Source organism: Entelurus aequoreus, linkage group LG01, assembly GCF_033978785.1.
Source record: "Entelurus aequoreus isolate RoL-2023_Sb linkage group LG01, RoL_Eaeq_v1.1, whole genome shotgun sequence".
Lineage (NCBI taxonomy): Eukaryota > Metazoa > Chordata > Actinopteri > Syngnathiformes > Syngnathidae > Entelurus > Entelurus aequoreus.
In genome coordinates, this window is record NC_084731.1 from 9,538,570 (window position 1) to 9,557,729 (window position 19,160).

Here is a 19,160-nt window from a genome sequence, read left to right on the forward strand (position 1 = left end):
GAAAGGATTTAGTAGAGAACATTGACGATAAAGTTTGCAACTTTTGGTCGCTGATTAAAAAAGCCTTGCCTGTACCGGAAGTAGCGTGACGTCACAGGTTGAAAGGCTCCTCACATCTGCACATTGTTTACAATGATGGCCACAAGCAGCGAGAGCGATTCGGACCTAGAAAGCAACGATTTCCCCACTAATTTGAGCGAGGATGAAAGATTCGTGGATGAGGAAAGTGAGAGTGAAGGATTAGAGGGCAGTGGAAGCGATTCAGATAGGGAAGATGTTGTGAGAGGCGGGTGGGACCTGATATTCAGCTGGGCAGGACTAAAACAGTAAATAAACACAAGACATATATATACTCTATTAGCCACAACACAACCAGGCTTATATTTAATATGCCACAAATTAATCCCGCATAACAAACACCTCCCCCTCCTGTCCATATAACCCGCCAATACAAATCAAACACCCGCACAACACACTCAATCCCACAGCCCAAAGCACCGTTCACCTCCGCAAAGTTCATACAGCACATATATTTCCTCAAATTACCCAAAGTTACGTACGTGACATGCACATACGGGCAAGCGATCAAATGTTTGGAAGCCGCAGCTGCGTACTCACGGTACCGCGTCTGCGTATCCAACTCAAAGTCCTCCTGGTAAGAGTCTCTGTTGTCCCAGTTCTCCACAGGCCAATGGTAAAGCTTGACTGTCATCTTTCGGGAATGTAAACAATGAAACATCGGCTGTGTTTGTGTTGCTGCAGCCGGCCGAAATACACCGCTTCCCACCTACAGCTTTCTTCTTTGCTGTCTCCATTGTTCATTGAACAAATTGCAAAAGATTCACCAACACAGATGTCCAGAATACTGTGGAATTTTGTGATGAAAACAGACGACTTATGCTGTCCATAAATGTCCGCTACAATCCGTGACGTCACGCGCATACGTCATCATACCGAGACGTTTTCAGCCGGATATTTCGCGGGAAATTTAAAATGTCACTTTATAAGTTAACCCGGCCGTATTGGCATGTGTTGCAATGTTAAGATTTCATCATTGATATATAAACTATCAGACTGCGTGGTCGCTAGTAGTGGCTTTCAGTAGGCCTTTAAGTGTAATTTAGAAAAAGTTGCAATGTTGACTAATAAAACAAAGCTGTTTTTTTTTCTTTGAAACTGTCATTGCTCAAAACATAATATTGAATCAAAATCAATGTTATCATGAATTATTGACCTATCCAAGGTTCCCATTACTTCACATCAAATATTCCACTAAGAGAAATATTTTTGGTGGAAGATTTTGCAAATTTGGTAAATAAATAACCCAAAATTTGATATTTTGTTGTTTTCTTACTGTACCGAAAATGAACCGAACCCTGAACTCTAAACCGAGGTACGTACCGAACCGAAATTGTTGTGTACCGTTACACCCCTACTTGATGCATATAAGTAAGATGTATTTGAGGGCGGTAAACAAACAAGCTGCAGTCATTCACACATCGTGCCTCAACTCGCACGTAATTCAATCAAGTCATTCGTGCTTTTATGTAAACTGGCTTGTTTGGCGTTCCTATGAGGAGAGAGCTGACGGTGGGCGGCAACAACTAATGAGGTTTAAAAGAAGGAGGAGAGTTGGGTGGAAATCAAGTAACATATTCGACAGCGCATTCTTGGTACAATTATGTCATTAAATAAAGTCATTACAGAAAATTATAACACACGTATTCTGAATATTTGTCTGGGGAAAAAAACCCTCTTTAATGGGAAAGCAGTGGACTTGAATTAAAAAATACGGTTTCGCCCCCTGCACCGCTTATAAAGCACAGCTCTCCAAGTGTGGCGTGAGCTTCCACTCCAGCTGCACTCCTGCAACAGGTACGCTTTTCATTGCTTTGCGTCTTTTGGTAAGCTTTATCAACGGGAGGATCACTCCCGATCAAACATGTGAATGCTTTATTTGACTCCTTTTTGCCTTTCGTCTTTAAAGGCCTACTGAAATGAATTTTTCTTATTTAAACGGGGATAGCAGATCCATTCTATGTGTCATACTTGATCATTTCGCGATATTGCCATATTTTTGCTGAAAGGATTTAGTAGAGAACATCGACGATAAAGTTCGCAACTTTTGGTCTCTGATTAAAAAAAAAGCCTTGCCTGTACCGGAAGTAGCGTGACGACACCGGAGGAAGGACTCCTCACATTTCCCCATTGTTTACAATGCAGCTAGAGAGATTCGGACCGAGAAAGCGACGATTACCCCATTAATTTGAGCGAGGATGAAAGATTCGTGGATGAGGAAAGTGAGAGTGAAGGACTAGAGTGCAGTGCAGGACGTATCTTTTTTCGCTCTGACCGTAATTTAGGTACAAGGGTTCATTGGATTCCACACTTTCTCCTTTTTCTATTGTGGATCACGGATTTGTATTTTAAACCACCTCGGATACTATATCCTCTTGAAAATGAGAGTCGAGAACGCGAAATGGACATTCACAGTGACTTTTATCTCCACGACAATACATCTGTGAAGCACTTTAGCTACTGAGCTAACATGATAGCATCGGGCTTTACTGCATATAGAAACAAATAAGTCCCTGACTGGAAGGATCTACAGAATATCAACAATACTACCAAACTCTGGACATGTACACTACCGTTCAAAAGTTTGGGGTCACCCAAACAATTTTGTGGAATAGCCTTCATTTCTAAGAACAAGAATAGACTGTCGAGTTTCAGATGAAAGTTCTCTTTTTCTGGCCATTTTGAGCGTTTAATTGACCCCACAAATGTGATGCTCCAGAAACTCAATCTGCTCAAAGGAAGGTCAGTTTTGTAGCTTCTGTAACGAGCTAAACTGTTTTCAGATGTGTGAACATGATTGCACAAGGGTTTTCTAATCATCAATTAGCCTTCTGAGCCAATGAGCAAACACATTGTACCATTAGAACACTGGAGTGATAGTTGCTGGAAATGGGCCTCTATACACCTACCGGTATGTAGATATTGCACCAAAAACCAGACATTTGCAGCTAGAATAGTCATTTACCACATTAGCAATGTATAGAGTGTATTTCTTTAAAGTTAAGACTAGTTTAAAGTTATCTTCATTGAAAAGTACAGTGCTTTTCCTTAAGGACATTTCAATGTGACCCCAAACTTTTGAACGGTAGTGTAAATACACGGTTAATGCTTTCCAGCTTGGCGAAGCTTAGCAATGCTGTTGCTAACGACGCCATTGAAGCTAACTTAGCTACGGAACCTCGACAGAACTATGCTAAAAACATTAGCTCTGCACCTATGCAACCTCTCATCTGCTCATCAACACCCGTGCTCACCTGCGTTCCAGCGATCGACGGTACGACGAAGGACTTCATCCGATCACCGATGCGGTTGGCGGCCCGGAGACGGAGGAAGTCAAGGTGAGGTCGTTCGGCTAGCGCGTCTGCTATCCTCAAAGTCCTCCTGGTTGTGTTGCTGTAGTCCGCCGCTAATACACCGATCCCACCTACAACTTTCTTCTTTGCAGTCTCCATTGTTCATTAAACAAATTGCAAAAGATTCACCAACACAGATGTCCAGAATACTGTGGAATTTTGAGATGAAAACAGAGCTTTTTTGTATTGGATTCAATGGGGTACCAATACTTCCGTTTCAACGATTGGCGGCACGCGCATACGTCATCATACATAGACCTTTTCAGCCGGAAGTTTGCCGGGAAATTTAAAATTGCACTTTATAAGTTAACCCGGCCGTATTGGCATGTGTTGCAATGTTAAGATTTCATCATTGATGTATAAACTATCAGACTGCGTGGTCGCTAGTAGTGGCTTTCAGTAGGCCTTTAAACTCGCTGTGCACATGAAAATAGCTAATACCGCAATAGTGCTTGTTCCGTGAAGATGGCCGTGCCTCGTGGCTGCAGCGAGTGTCAGGTGTCCCTTTATGGGCTGCAGTACATCCTGAAGGAAGAACGGCCGCATTGCATAAAGTGCTACGAGACTCTGTGCTGCAACAACTGCGTGGCGTGCCACAAGCTGATCGGCCACACCAGCAAGGCGAGACCCGCACACCCTCCTGCACGCCCGACCTCTTAACCAACCTCTCACTCTGCGCCGTCTTCGCCAGGATGTGACTTTCAAGGACCTCCACTGGCACGACGACTGCTTCACCTGCAGCAAGTGCAGCCATCCTCTGGTCAATCAGCCGTTCGTCACCAAGGACGATATGCTGGTATGCACGGCCTGCTACCGCAACCAGTTCTCGGCAAAGTGTTCCGCATGTCTGAGGACTATACTGCCAGGTGAGAGCCACCTCTTTACTCCAATCCTTTCACTGACTTCAGTCCTCATGGGTCACTCGTCACAAAGCCCAGGCGGAGAAACTGTGCGACAAGTTAGCCCCGCAGATGTGAGTCTTGATTAAAATACCTGTTAGGATAATTGTTTCTAAATCATCACAAAAACGTTGTATTCCATTGAGTTCCTGACAAGAATACAAAAGCTGTCTTTGAAACCTACCAAGAGTAAGGCTCGTGAAACTCCACTGTGTAGGGATGAAGGGGTTCCTGTTTTCTCTCATGTACGGTAATCAACAGAAAGATATTGTTCTAACCCAAGTACTTCAAAGCGGAGAGAACCAAGGATCTGCCCAATTTCCAGACGACCTCTTTTTGAAGTATTTTACAAACTTTTTTTGAAGTATTTTATGGACCTCTTTTTGAAGTATTTTACAAACTCTCTTTAAACTATTTTTTTGTGGAACTCTTTTTGAACTGTTTTACGACCTCTTCTTTTGAACTATTCTGTAACCAAAGGCAACGCTGTTTACGACCCACCTCCCTCTGGAAGTGGAAGCAGTGGTCAGGTGGTCGGAGAAAGTCAAATAAGGAAGGAGTGCAATCTTTTGGCAGAGCGTGCTGGAGACTGTACAAGAGTACAGTGTGTCCAGGCGTTTCTCCTCAATTGAGTCCAAATTGAATTCTGTCTCTGTTTAATTCTTTGCCTCTTTTCTTGTTTAATAGATGTCTTCAGTGTTTGAACCTGACAATACCCTTGAGTGAAAGTCAAGTCTTTAACAACTCGTGAGTCATCAAAACTCAAGTTTGCATTGAGCACCCGAGAGTCGTACCTCAAAGACTGAGTGAGTAATGTGTTCATTTTGTCAAGCCTGTGATGCAGCGAGCTCGGACAGTGAGGGGAAATGAGAGTTGATTGAAGGCAGGGGTGTGAAGTTGGTTTAAAGGCCGCTTGTGACAGTGAATATATATGAATATTATTGTATAATCTTCTCATGATATTATTATACAATTTCTTATACATATTATTTTCTACAGAAAAATTGATGGCTGATTTCCTTCGTCGGGGTGACAAGTAAATTGTCAGGTTCAAACACTGATGACATCTATTAAACAGACGAGAAGCAAGGAATCATGCAGAGACAGAGTTAAATTTTGCTCAATTGAGGAGCGACGTGTTTTGGGCTGTACTCTAGTTACAGATCCACGTGCTTCCTCTATTAATTTGGGAGGTCCCTTGTTACATCACTGAAGCTGTCGCTGAGGGAAGGGGGGTAATCTCGACAGCTCCAGTTAGACACAATATATGATTATACAAAAATGCAAATGTGCCGACAGTCGTGATATCGCCTTGTCTCTGCTCTGTCTGCGTCACGGTACTCGATGTTCGGCCTTGGCAGTCAGCAGGCCGATTCTGGAAACAAACACTTATACGAGACTGGCTTGCAATCTTTTGGATTGCCAGCTTTGCACAGACAAAAAAAATACAATTTCAGCACAATTGATAATAACTATAGCAACGGCCCTTAAGCATAAGAGTTGTGTGATAATATATACATAATTATTCTAACATAAATATTTAAGTATTTGTTTTTATTTTAACAAAATAATGATTGGGATATTCATCCATCCATCTTCTTCCGCTTATCCGAGGTGGGGTCACAGGGGCAGCAGCGTAAGCAGGGAAAGCCCAGACTTACCTCTCCCCAGCCATTTCGTCCAGCTCCTGACGGGGGATCCGGAGGCGTTCCCAGGCCAGCCGGGAGATGTAGTCTTCCCAACGTGTCCTGGGTCTGCCCCGTGGCCTCCTACCGGTCGGACGTGCCCTAAACACCTCCCTAGGGTGGCATCCTGACCAGATGCCCGAACCACCTCATCTGGCTCCTCTCTTTACTTTGAGCTCCTCCCGGATGACAGAGCTTCTCACTCTATCTCTAAGGGAGAGACCCGCCACCCGGCGGAGGAAGCTCATTTCGGCCGCTTGTACCCGTGATCTTGTCCTTTCGGTCATAACCCAAAGTTCATGACCATAGGTGAGGATGGGAATGTAGATCAACCGCTACATTGAGAGCTTTGCCTTCCGGCTCAGCTCCTTCTTCACCACAACGGATCGATACAGCGTCCGCATTACTGAAAATGCCGCACTGATCCGCCTGTCGATCTCATGATCCACTCTTCCCTCACTCGTGAACAAGACTCCGAGGTACTTGAACTCCTCCACTTGGGGCAGGGTCTCCTCCCCAACCCGGATATGGCACTCCACCCTTTTCCGGGCGAGAACCATGAACTCGGACTTGGAGGTGCTGATTCTCATCCCAGTCGCTTCACACTCGGCTGCGAACCGATCCAGCGAGAGCTGAAGATCTTGGCCAGATGAAGCCATCAGGACCACATCATCTGCAAAAAGCAGAGACCTAATCCTGCAGCCACCAAACCGGATCCCCTCAATGCCTTGACTGTGCCTAGAAATTCTGTCCATAAAAGTTATGAACAGAATCGGTGACAAAGGGCAGCCTTGGCAGAGTCCAACCCTCACTGAAGACGGGTCCGACTTACTGCCGGCAATGTGAACCAAGTTCTGACACTGATCAAACAGGGAGCGGACCGCCACAATCAGACAGTCCGATACCCCATACTCTCTGGGATATATGATCATATAATTTGGTTTGATGCATGACCAGATAATAAAGTTTAAAAGACATACAAGAACGAGACTCTGGCATGATAACTAGTTACGCGGCCCGGTGCGGTCAGCGTCCGAACTTCTAAGAAGGACAAGTGGCGTTCAGCCACGCGAGATCGAGATTGAGCAATAACAGGTCTGTGATGTCCGGGGGCTGCACGTGTGCCGTACTGAGTAGCCCAACATGTGTCTACCCTGCGCCTACAGGCGTGGGTAATCCGATGAACTCCACTCGTGATTGGGATTGGGGATTGCAACTGGGTGTGTTATGGACATTTTGGGCATCCCGGGCCTTGCGCGGCCGGCGGCGAGACTTGTGGAACTCGAACCTGGGTAGGTATTTTGAACATTTTTGGGGATTTTTGCCGACTTTTCTCACTTTTCTCCCCGCCTTCCCGTACTTGCAACTTTTCTGACAAAATTGAAAGAACGAAGAAAGTCGGGGTGCTTTATTGATCCCGTCTTTTTAAATTGTTTCCTTTTTTAACTGAGATATTGGTAGCAAGGGTGAGTGAGTTAATGGAGACAAGTATCTGTGAGTCCCGATTCAGCAAAAAAACAAAGTTTTGAACGACTCTTGCATGAGTACTCGCACGTCCGTATTCTCTACTTTTTAATTGACCAAAGCCATTATTACTTTTACTGGTTGTTTGACTGCTCTGTGTTTGTTCCTTGTGGCTTTTAGTCCGACCTCCTTCAGTGCCTTGAAAAGCACTTAATAAATAAAAAGTGTACTACTCACTGTGTGTGACACCCTCCAAGGCTCGAAGAAGATGGAGCATAAAGGCAACAGCTGGCATGAGAGCTGCTTCACTTGCAAATCTTGCCAACAGCCCGTCGGCACCAGGAGCTTCGTCCAGAAGGACGCCAACAACTACTGCCTGGGCTGCTACGGGAAGCACTTTGCCCTGCAGTGCGTCCACTGCGAGAAGGTAAGGGAAAACATGCACATGTCATGAAATAGTGTTCTTGTCGTAACACGGCTGACATCTTTCAGCCCATCACCACAGGAGGGGTCAGCTACTACGACCAGCCCTGGCATAAAGAATGCTTTGTCTGCATTGGATGCAAGCAGCAACTTGCAGGCCAGCGTTTCACCTCTCGGGATGATTCCGCCTACTGCTTCGACTGTTTCTGCAACCTGTTTGCTAAGAAATGTGCTAATTGCACCACCCCTATAAGTGGTGAGTCAAGGAATTTCATCGAAATGCTTAACATTTGTATCCAATCAGAATTCAGCGAGCTTATGTTGCCACGCTGTACCAAATCTACCGAAAGCCTTCAGAATCAACAATGTCTGTGCACTGTAAGTGAACGGGCACATACAGTTGATAGATAATTGCGATAGCCAATCAGATCACGATTTGTTGTCAGTAAGGCCTTCTAGCTGGCCTCAGACCGGGCTTTCTGCTCCGCCGCTCCCAGTCTGTGGAACGCTCTCCCTGACCACCTGAGGGCACCACAGACTGTGGATGCTTTTAAAAAAGGCTTAAAAACCCTTCTTTTTAAAAAAAAGACTTTTTTTAAGATATATTCATACTAGTTTTAGCTATTTGGCTGTTCTAGTTTTTATTTTAATTTATTTTTTATTGTATTATTATCTTTTTTATTTTTTTTAATACACTGTAGCACTTTGAGGTTGTTTACTCAATGTAAAGTGCTTTTTACAAATAAAATCTATTATTATTATTAGGGATGTCCGATAATGGCTTTTTGCCGATATCAGATATTCCGATATTGTCCAACTCTTTAATTACCGATACCGATATCAACCGATATATGCAGTCGTGGAATTAACACATTATTATGCCTAATTTGGACAACCAGGTATAGTGAAGATAAGGTACTTTTTTTAAAAATTAGTAAAATAAGATAAATAAATTAAAAACATTTTCTTGAATAAAAAAGAAAGTACAACAATATAAAAACAGTTACATAGAAACTAGTAATGAATGAAAATGAGTAAAATTAACTCTTAAAGGTTAGTACTATTAGTGGACCAGCAGCACGCACAATCATGTGTGCTTACGGACTGTATCCCTTGCAGACTGTATTGATATATATTGATATATAATGTAGGAACCAGAATATTAATAACAGAAAGAAACAACCCTTTTGTGTGAATGAGTGTAAATGGGGGGAGGGAGGTTTTTTGGGTTGGTGCACTAATTGTAAGTGTATCTTGTGTTTTTTATGTTGATTTAATAAAAAAAATAAAATAAAAAAAAAACGATACCGATAATAAAAAAAACGATACCGATAATTTCCGATATTACATTTTAACGCATATATCGGCCGATAATATCGGCAGGCCGATATTATCGGACATCTCTAATTATTATTATTATTACGTTGAACGTGACATTTACGCCTCCTGTGATTGGATACTCATCGGGACCGTTGGCGGATGAATTTGAGAACACATACAGTTGATAGACAGTTGCGATAGCCAATCAGATCACGAGTTGTTGACAGTAGATGTTCTGTTACAAACTCTTGTTGTTAAAGTGTGTCATGCTTGTCATTTAATTAACATTGTTACATGTGTATTTGTCGCCACCATGTGGTCAGGGCAGTTAATGTATCTTTGAGAAGTGTGTACTTTCAATCAAACTTTATTGACCGGAAGTTGCATAAGCCAAGCAGGGAAATTTACGGTATATGTTTTAATTAATGATGCGTTTTAATTGATTTTTAAATGCGCCAGAAAATAACCCGTTTTATACACTGTTGAGGTTATTCAATGCCCAGTAGTGCGTAAATAGACTTAGACTTATATAGACTTCCTTTTATTGTCATTCAAATTTGAACTTTACAGTACAGATAAGAACAAAATAAATATATTGCACTTTTGCATATGCATCCAGGTTTATGGATGTATGTTATATTGTCTTTATATTCCAGCCACTTAATCCATTTTTGGGGGGGAATTGAGGGTATTATTATGATGCGTTCAAGAGTCTTACGGCCTGAGGGAAGAAGCTGTTACAGAACCTGGAGGTTCTGCTACGGAACCTCTTTCTAGAGTCCAGCAGTGAAAACAGTCCTCGGTGGGGGTGGGAGGAGTCTCTGCAGATTTTTCTGAGCCCTGGTCAGGCAGCGGCTTTTTGCGATCTCCTCGATAGGAGGAAGAGGAGTCCTGATGATCTTTTCCGCCGTCCTGCAGAGTCTTCCAGTCTGAGGCCCTGCAGGCTCCAGTCCAGACAGACATGCAGTTGGTCAGTAGTAAATGTGTTCCTGTATAGTATTTCTCCAGCAATGGTCACGTGGTGACATCAACGATGGTATTTTGAGAGGTAATCATTGAAGTCGGACATCACTGAAGGCCTAGGTGGGAAACGCATGGCCCGCCACTGTTATTATGTAACTATTAAAGGCCTACTGAAATGAAATGTTTTTATTTAAACGGGAATAGCAGATCCATTCTATGTGTCATACTTGATCATTTCGCGATATTGCCATATTTTTGCTGAAAGGATTTAGTATAGAACAACGGCGATAAAGATCGCAACTTTTGGTATCTGATAAAAACAACCCTTGCCACTACCGGAAGTAGCGTGACGTCACAAGACAAAGGATTCCTCACAATTCCGCTTTGTTTACAATGGAGCGAGAGACATTCGGACCGAGAAAGCGACGATTACCCCATTAATTTGACGAAGATGAAAGATTCGTGGATGAAGAACTTTAGAGTGAAGGACTACAGTGTAGTGCGGGGTGTATCTTTTTTCGCTCTGACCGTAACTTAGGTACAAGCTGGCTCATTGGATTCCACACTCTCTCCTTTTTCTATTGTGGATCACGGATTTGTATTTTAAACTACCTCAGATACTATATCCTCTTGAAAATGAGAGTCGAGAACGCGAAATGGACATTCACAGTGACTGAACATGTAAATACACGGTTAATAATTTTCAGCTTGGCGAAGCTAAAAAAATAGAAGCTAACTTAGCTACAGAGCTAACGTGATAGCAGGCTCAAATGCAGATAGAAACAAATTTTTTTAAAAACCCTGACTGGAAGGATAGACAGAAGATCAACAATACTATTAAACCATGAACATGTAAATACACGGTTAATAATTTTCAGCTTGGCGAAGCTAAAAAACATAGAAGCTAACTTAGCTACGGAGCTAACGTGATAGCATCAGTCTCAAATGCAGATAGAAACTAAATAAAAAAAAACCCTGACTGGAAGGATAGACAGAAGATCAACATTACTATTAAACCATGAACATGTAAATACACGGTTAATAATTTTCAGCTTGGCGAAGCTAAAAAAAATAGAAGCTAACTTAGCTACGGAGCTAACGTGATAGCATCAGTCTCAAATGCAGATAGAAACTAAATAAAAAAAAACCCTGACTGGAAGGATAGACAGAAGATCAACAATACTATTAGACCATGAACATGTAAATACACGGTTAATAATTTTCAGCTTGGCGAAGCTAAAAAAATAGAAGCTAACTTAGCTACAGAGCTAACGTGATAGCAGGCTCAAATGCAGATAGAAACAAAATTTTAAAAAACCCTGACTGGAAGGATAGACAGAAGATCAACAATACTATTAAACCATGAACATGTAAATACACGGTTAATAATTTTCAGCTTGGCGAAGCTAAAAAAAATAGAAGCTAACTTAGCTACGGAGCTAACGTGATAGCATCAGTCTCAAATGCAGATAGAAACTAAATTTAAAAAAACCCTGACTGGAAGGATAGACATAAATAAACATTGATTGATTGATTGAAGATCAACAATACTATTAAACCATGAACATGTAAATACACGGTTAATAATTTTCAGCTTGGCGAAGCTAAAAAAAAATAGAAGCTAACTTAGCTACGGAGCTAACGTGATAGCATCAGTCTCAAATGCAGATAGAAACTAAATTAAAAAAAACCCTGACTGGAAGGATAGACAGAAGATCAACAATACTATTAAACCATGAACATGTAAATACACGGTTAATAATTTTCAGCTTGGCGAAGCTAGAAAAAATAGAAGCTAACTTAGCTACGGAGCGAACGTGATAGCATCAGTCTCAAATGCAGATAGAAACTAAATTAAAAAAAACCCTGACTGGAAGGATAGACATATACATAAACATTGATTGATTGATTGAAGATCAACAATACTATTAAACCATGAACATCTAAATACACGGTTAATAATCTTCAGCTTGGCGAAGCTAAAAAAAATAGAAGCTAACTTAGCTACGGAGCTAACGTGATAGCATCAGTCTCAAATGCAGATAGAAACTAAATTTAAAAAAACCCTGACTGGAAGAATAGACAGAAGATCAACAATACTATTAAACCATGAACATCTAAATACACGGTTAATAATCTTCAGCTTGGCGAAGCTAAAAAAAATAGAAGCTAACTTAGCTACGGAGCTAACGTGATAGCATCAGTCTCAAATGCAGATAGAAACTAAATTTAAAAAAACCCTGACTGGAAGAATAGACAGAAGATCAACAATACTATTAAACCATGAACATGTAAATACACGGTTAATAATTTTCAGCTTGGCGAAGCTAAAAAAATAGAAGCTAACTTAGATGCGGCAGCGGCAGCGGGCGTTGTACGCTTTTGACGACACCCCGGCCGCCATCAGAGTCGGCAAGAAACATATATTTCCCCAAAGTTACGTACGTGACATGCACATATCGACACGCACGTACGGGCAAGCGATCAAATGTTTGGAAGCCAAAGCTGTACTCACCGTAGTGCGTCTGCTATCCTCCTCAAAACACAACACAACCTCCTGGTGTTGGTGTTGCTGCAGCCAGCCGCTAATACACCGATCGCACCTACAACTTTCTTCGTTGCAGTCTCCATTGTCCATTAAACAAATTGCAAAAGATTCACCAACACAGATGTCCAGAATACTGTGGAATTTTGTCGAAGAAAACAGAGGTATTTGAATTGGGTCCAAACACTTCCCTTGACCTCGTGACGTCACGCGCATACGTCATCATACCGCAACGTTTTCAAGCGGAAGTTTCCCGGGAAGTTTAAAATGTCACTTTATAAGTTAACCCGGCCGTATTGGCATGTGTTGCAATGTTAAGATTTCATCATTGATATATAAACTATCAGACTGCGTGGTCGGTAGTAGTGGCTTTCAGTAGGCCTTTAAGTTGAGGGTGCGATGTCATTTTCTAATTGACTTGTGACATGAGAGCACATGCTTCCTTGTCTGCAAAATATCAAATTACAACCTAATTATATTACCCTGATCAGGAGATGTTTTTTCCCCTCCACATTTGTATGCTTTTGTTCAGGCATCGGAGGCAGCAAGTACATTTCCTTCAAGCAGCGCCAGTGGCACCATGACTGCTTCAACTGCAAGAGGTGCTGCGTGTCTTTGGTGGGCCGAGATTTCCTGTCATGCAACGAGGACATCTTCTGCCCTGACTGTGGCAAAGACATCTAGACAAAGACAAGCCCTGTTATTCTTCAAACCCTCATATTTGCCTTTTTTTTTTGCGTCACACACACATTACATTTCTAATGAATTATTCTGTATGCACTGACGCTCGTTTTAATAAGACATTTTATATTTGTGTCTGGAAAAAAAATGTATCTGGCTTCATTTTCCCCTAATAAAATACAATACAAAAATATTAGTGGGCTTTCATTTTGAGTGCATAAGTCACAAATATACAATAACTAGATACAGTATGTTGCACCCCTTTAAAGGTGAGCCGAAGCTAATAGGGATAAAATGTTCTGATAAGATAAGCCATTAAGACAAGAAAAATAAGCCATATTTTAAACAAGTACACTGGGAATAATCTTTGACAGCTAAGATTTTTAGGCAAGGCAAGGCAAGGCAACTTTATTTGTATAGCGCTTTTCATACACAAGGCAGACTCAAAGTGCTTCACAGACAACAAAGTGAAATGAAAGAAAATAAAAGCAAAATTAAAATGCAGACAATAAAAATAAAAACAGTGCGGACGTTAAAAGTTAAAAGATTAAAAGATTAAAAGATTTAACTGAAAGCTAAGGTGAACATAAAAGTCTTCAGTCTAGTTTTAAAAGTAGTCAGAGTTGGGGAGAGGCTGACATCTTCAGGAAGTTTATTCCAGCTATTTGTTGCATAGTGACTGAATGATGCTCTCCCTTGATTTGAGTTTACTCTGGGAACCGCTAACAGATTGGTCTCAGAAGATCTTAGTGATCTAGAGCAGTGGTCCCCAACCACCGGGCCGACCGGTACCGGGCCGCAGCCTCACAAGAATTTTTATTTTTTTAAAAAAATTAAATCAATATAAAAAACACAATACATACACTATATATCAATATAAATCGATACAGTCCGTAAGCACACATGATTGTATTTCTTTATGACAAAAAAAAAAAAAACATAATAAATCAAGAACAACTTCAAAAATGAAAGTGCAAAAATAATAGACAAAATGGAAAATTGTACGAAATAAATCGAAGACTCAGGACAGCATCATAGGAAATTATATCATGGGAAAATAAATAAAGCATAAAAAAACATTTTTTGTTTGCATTTTTTTATACAAAATAAATCAAAGACTCAGTACAGTATCATAGGAAAAAATATCATAGGAAAATAAATAAAGCAATAAAAAAACGTGGGGTTTTTTGCTTTTTTTTTTTACAAAATAAATCAGACTCAGTACAGTATCATAGGAAATCATATAATAGGGGAAAAAACAAAACGTTTTTTTTTTATTTAGCATTTTTTTATTGCTTTATTTATTTTCCTATGATACTGCACTGAGTCTGTGATTTATTTTGTACAATTTTACATTTCGTCTATAATGTGTGCACTTTCATTTTTGAAGTTGTTTTTTATTTAATATGTTGAGCACAGCTGTGCCTATTTAAGGGCATCACTTCCTGTTGGAAATTGCCCGCTGACGAAGACAGGTCTGTTTGTTAGCGCCTGCGCAGTTTGTATTGAAATTATTAAGAAGGACACGAGTGTTGCCGGCCTTGCTTTTATCTTCAAGTACACGTTTTGCCGTGCACCTCCTTTATTTTTGTTTTATTACGTTTTTTGGAGAGTGTATGTTTTTTTCCTGTATTTTTGTACCACGTCATGTCCATAGATCAAACAAGACGCCGACAGAGGGGACGCAAGTTGAGTGACGTAACCAGGCTTTATTGCCATTGGCTGCTACAGCGCGCTGACGTAGCTACCCGTATTTAGATCACGTGTTACGATGAGAATAAAAAGGAATTAATTATAATTAAAAATTAAAATTAAAAAGAATTAGAATTAAAAAGGAATGGACAAATGTTGCGTTTGTTAAAGTTGGGAAAAGTCATTTAAAAAATACTGCGTGAGTAAGAGTTGAAGGTACGGAAGTGCGCAATTTGAAAGACAGCCTTTGTATGTATTATTAGACAAAAAGCACTAAACGTAATGTAGGACAATTTCAATGACGACTCGCTTATCATTTTTGCGAGTTGCTGCGTCATAAACGCCAACTGGGAAGAAAGAAAGACGAACATGTACACAAATACGCGATCTTTGATTTTTTGACCGGAAGTTCGCCTCTGAAGCCGCCGGAAGTGATTCCTACCGTCATTCCTCAGTCTATCTTACCAACGTATTTGCAGGACGAGAAGCAAGAGACGGTAATTTTTTCCAACATATAGACATTTATAAAGCCTTATATTGCAAACATGTAATTTTCCTAGATCTTTTGGCTGTCTCCGTTGTTTCGGCGCTGTCACGTTAGCTAGCATGTTTAGCGAGGCGGCTACCCGCATTAGCAAGCATTGTTACAAATATTGGGCGGTTAAGCGGCTTCCCGACAGATCGAGGGCATCCATTTATTTTTAAATGTCATCATTCTGTAATTCGAAATGAACCGAAAGGTAGGCTATACCCGCACAATGTAATTTAAAACGGTAATCGTTCAATTTTTTTTTAAATTTTTTTTATTTTATAAACCTTTATTTATACATTTCAACATTTACAAACAGTTGAGAAATAATTATCAAAGTAAGTACAAAAAACAGTACAAAACAGCGCCAGGGGGTTGAAAATCATCCATCCATCCATCCATTTCCTACTGCCTATTCCTTCGGGGTCGCGGGGGGAGCTGGAGCTTACCTCAGCTACAATCGGGCGGAAGGCGTGGTACACCCTGGACAAGTTGCCACCTCATCGCAGGGCCAACACAGACAGACAGACAACATTCACACTCAACATTCACACACTAGGGACCATTTAGTGTTGCCAATCAACCTATCCCCAGGTGCATGTCTTTGGAGGTGGGAGGAAGCCGGAGTACCCGGAGGGAACCCACGCAGTCACAGGGAGAACATGCAAACTCCCCACAGAAAGATCCAGAGGCCGGGATTGAACTCACGACTACTCAGGACCTTCGTATTGTGAGGCAGACGCACTAACCCCTCTACCACCGTGCTGCCCACGTAAATTCAAAGTAACTAAAATAGAATGCAAAATATTAGGGGTGTAACTGCACACAAAACCCTACCTCGGTTTAGAGGTCACGGTTCGGTTCATTTTCGGTAAGAAAACAACAAAATATACATTTTTGGGTTATTTATTTACCAAATTTGCAAAATCTTCCACCAAAAATATTTTTCTTAGTGGAATATTTGATGTGAAGTAATGGGAACCTTGGATAGGTCAATAATTCATAATAACATTGATTTTGATTCAATATTATGTTTTGAAATGACAGTTTGAAAGAAGAAAAAACAACTTTTTCTAAATTACATTTAACCTTTAAGGTTTTTTATTTCACTTTTGTTATGTTTTTGTTTATTTGAATAGTATTTTTAGAATGTGCCGTGGGCCTTTAAAACATTAGCTGTGGGCCGCAAATGGCCTCCGGGGCACACTTTTGACACCCCTGCTATAGATAATAAAAAATTAAATCCGATAAATCTATGGATAAAAAGCAGAGCCTGGCGACGCATGCGCGTTTATCATAACTCTCTCGCTCTCTCTGTCTCTGCCCCTCCCTCACCGATGCTGCGGCGCGCACAATTTGTTTTGTTTTTAACCCCTTCTTAACCCTCAACGTACATTGAAAATACGCACAACCCTAACTCACAATGCCGGACATTTGAGGCATTTAAGAAAGTCCGCCCTGACAGCTCCGCAAAAGAGGACATGTCCGGTGAAAAGAGGACGTATGGTCAGTCTATCGTAGCCCGTTAGCTGCTAGCATGCCGTGTGTTGTGCCTCGGTGTGCATTGGTCGGTGTGCATTGGTTACACAACGTGCGGTACGCTACTTAATATGTCCGTGTGGAAACTCGTTCGGTACACCTCCGAACCGAACCGCAACCCCCGTACCGAAACTGTTCAATACAAATACACTTACCGTTACACCCCTACAAAATATATATGTATATATAACAAAGTGCAAAGCCATAGGCTCACTCAATTTCCTTAAATCAGTGTTTTTCAACCACTGTGCCGCGGCGCACTAGTGTGCCGTGACATATTGGCTCGTGTGCCGTGGGATATTATGCAGCTTCACCTAATTGGTCCAAAAAATATATTTTTTGCATATCAATAATTGTATGTGAATGTTAAAGTACCAATGATTGTCACACACACACCGGGTATGGCGAAATTATTCTCTGCATTTGACCCATCACCCTTGATCACCCCCTGGGAGGTGAGGGGAGTAGTGGGCAGCAGCGGTGGCCGCGCCCGGTAATCATTTTTTGGTGATTTAACCCCCAATTCCAACCCTTGATGCTGAGTGCCAAGCAGGGAGGTAAAGGGTCCCATTTTTTTATATAGTCTTTGGTATGACTCGGCCGGGGTTTGAACTCAGAACCTACCGAACTCAGGGCGGACGCTCTAACCACTAGGCCACTGAGTATGTTGTCTGTCTGTCTGTGTTGGCCCTGTGGCGACTTGCCAGGGTGTACCCCGCATTCCGCCCGTATGCAGCTGAGATAGGCTCCAGCACCCCCGCGACTCCAAAAGGGACAAGCGGTAGAAAATGGATGGATGGATGGATGGATGGAATAATTATAATCTGCAAATAATGTGCCGTTGCTTAGTGTCTGCTGTGTAGAACTCTGCAGGGTAACCACGTAATACTCCGTGTCAGTAGGGGGCAGCGGGTAGTTCATTGCTTTGTAAAAGTCGGAATGTGTCGGGTGAGACGAGGATGGTTTGTTGTGATCCCAATATGCAGACCGCAGCGTGTAGGAAAAAAAAAGGTATGCAATGCTTAAACCAAAAATGAACAAAAGGGAAAGGAAAAGGCAATGGCTATGCAAAGCGAAAGTAAAACTGAACTGGCTACAAAGTAAACAGAAGCAAAATGCTGGACGACAGCAAAAACTTACGGCGTCCACAAAGTACATCCGTACACGACAATGTCCACACAGAAGGATAGCAACAACGTAAATAGTCTTGCTTGCTAACACAACGCAGGTGCGAGGAATAGCGCTCAAAGGAAGACATGAAACACCAACAAAACAGGAAGGGCCACCAAAATAAAAGCGCCAGACAAGAACTAAAGCACTACACACAGGGAAACACAAACAAACTCAAAATAAGGCATGACGACCTGGCAGAGTTTAATTTTTTTTTAACGTTTCCTGCTGGTGGTGTGCCTCCTTTTTTTTTAATTAAAAAAATGTGCCTTGCTTCAAAAAAGGTTGAAAAACACTGCAGTACATAACTTAAATTTGGAACACAGCGTCCTCGTTTTCACAGCTTTTTGGTTGTTCGTGGTAGAGAGTGTTTTAACGTAGAGTTCCAGTTCTTTTTTTAAAGGCACAAAAAACAAGTCGGGTAGTGAGAAACTTACTTAGACTTCCTTTTTATTGTCATTCAAATTTGAACTTTACAGCACAGATGATAACGAAATTTCGTTACACAAACTCATGGTAGTGCAGGATAAAAAAGCAATAAGGTGCATACATAAATAAATAAATATACATAAATAGATATATATAAACTAAATAAATATATATAAATAAATAGATTTCTGTACAGATAAATATATTGCAATTTTCCACATGCGTCCACGTTTATGGATGTATGTTATATTGTCTTTTTTATTCCAGCGAGTTAATCCATTTTGGGGGGAGTTGAGGGGATAATTGAATATGTGAATATAAAACTTAATTAGGGATGTATTATCGGCCGATAAATGCGTTAACATGTAATATCGGAAATTATCGGTATCG

The 19,160-nt window shown here is 41.2% G+C and overlaps 2 protein-coding genes across 2 annotated transcripts in view; both read left to right on the top strand.

The window, feature by feature from the left end:
• Positions 1–1,867: 1,867 nt before the first annotated feature.
• Positions 1,868–13,574, top strand: LOC133648011 (four and a half LIM domains protein 2-like). Its single transcript, XM_062043781.1, has 6 exons — positions 1,868–1,875; positions 3,897–4,052; positions 4,123–4,297; positions 7,737–7,906; positions 7,972–8,158; positions 13,263–13,574. The coding sequence occupies exons 2-6, from the start codon at positions 3,897–3,899 to the stop codon at positions 13,412–13,414; spliced, it is 840 nt and encodes a 279-aa protein (XP_061899765.1). The 5' UTR covers positions 1,868–1,875; the 3' UTR covers positions 13,415–13,574.
• Positions 13,575–15,485: 1,911 nt separating this feature from the next.
• Positions 15,486–19,160, top strand: part of lg01h7orf57 (linkage group 01 C7orf57 homolog) — a 31,588-nt gene continuing 27,913 nt past the window's right edge. Inside the window, exon 1 of the mRNA XM_062043790.1 lies at positions 15,486–15,600. The gene's annotated coding sequence lies outside the window, so the exon portion shown is untranslated. The remainder of the gene's footprint in view (positions 15,601–19,160) is intronic.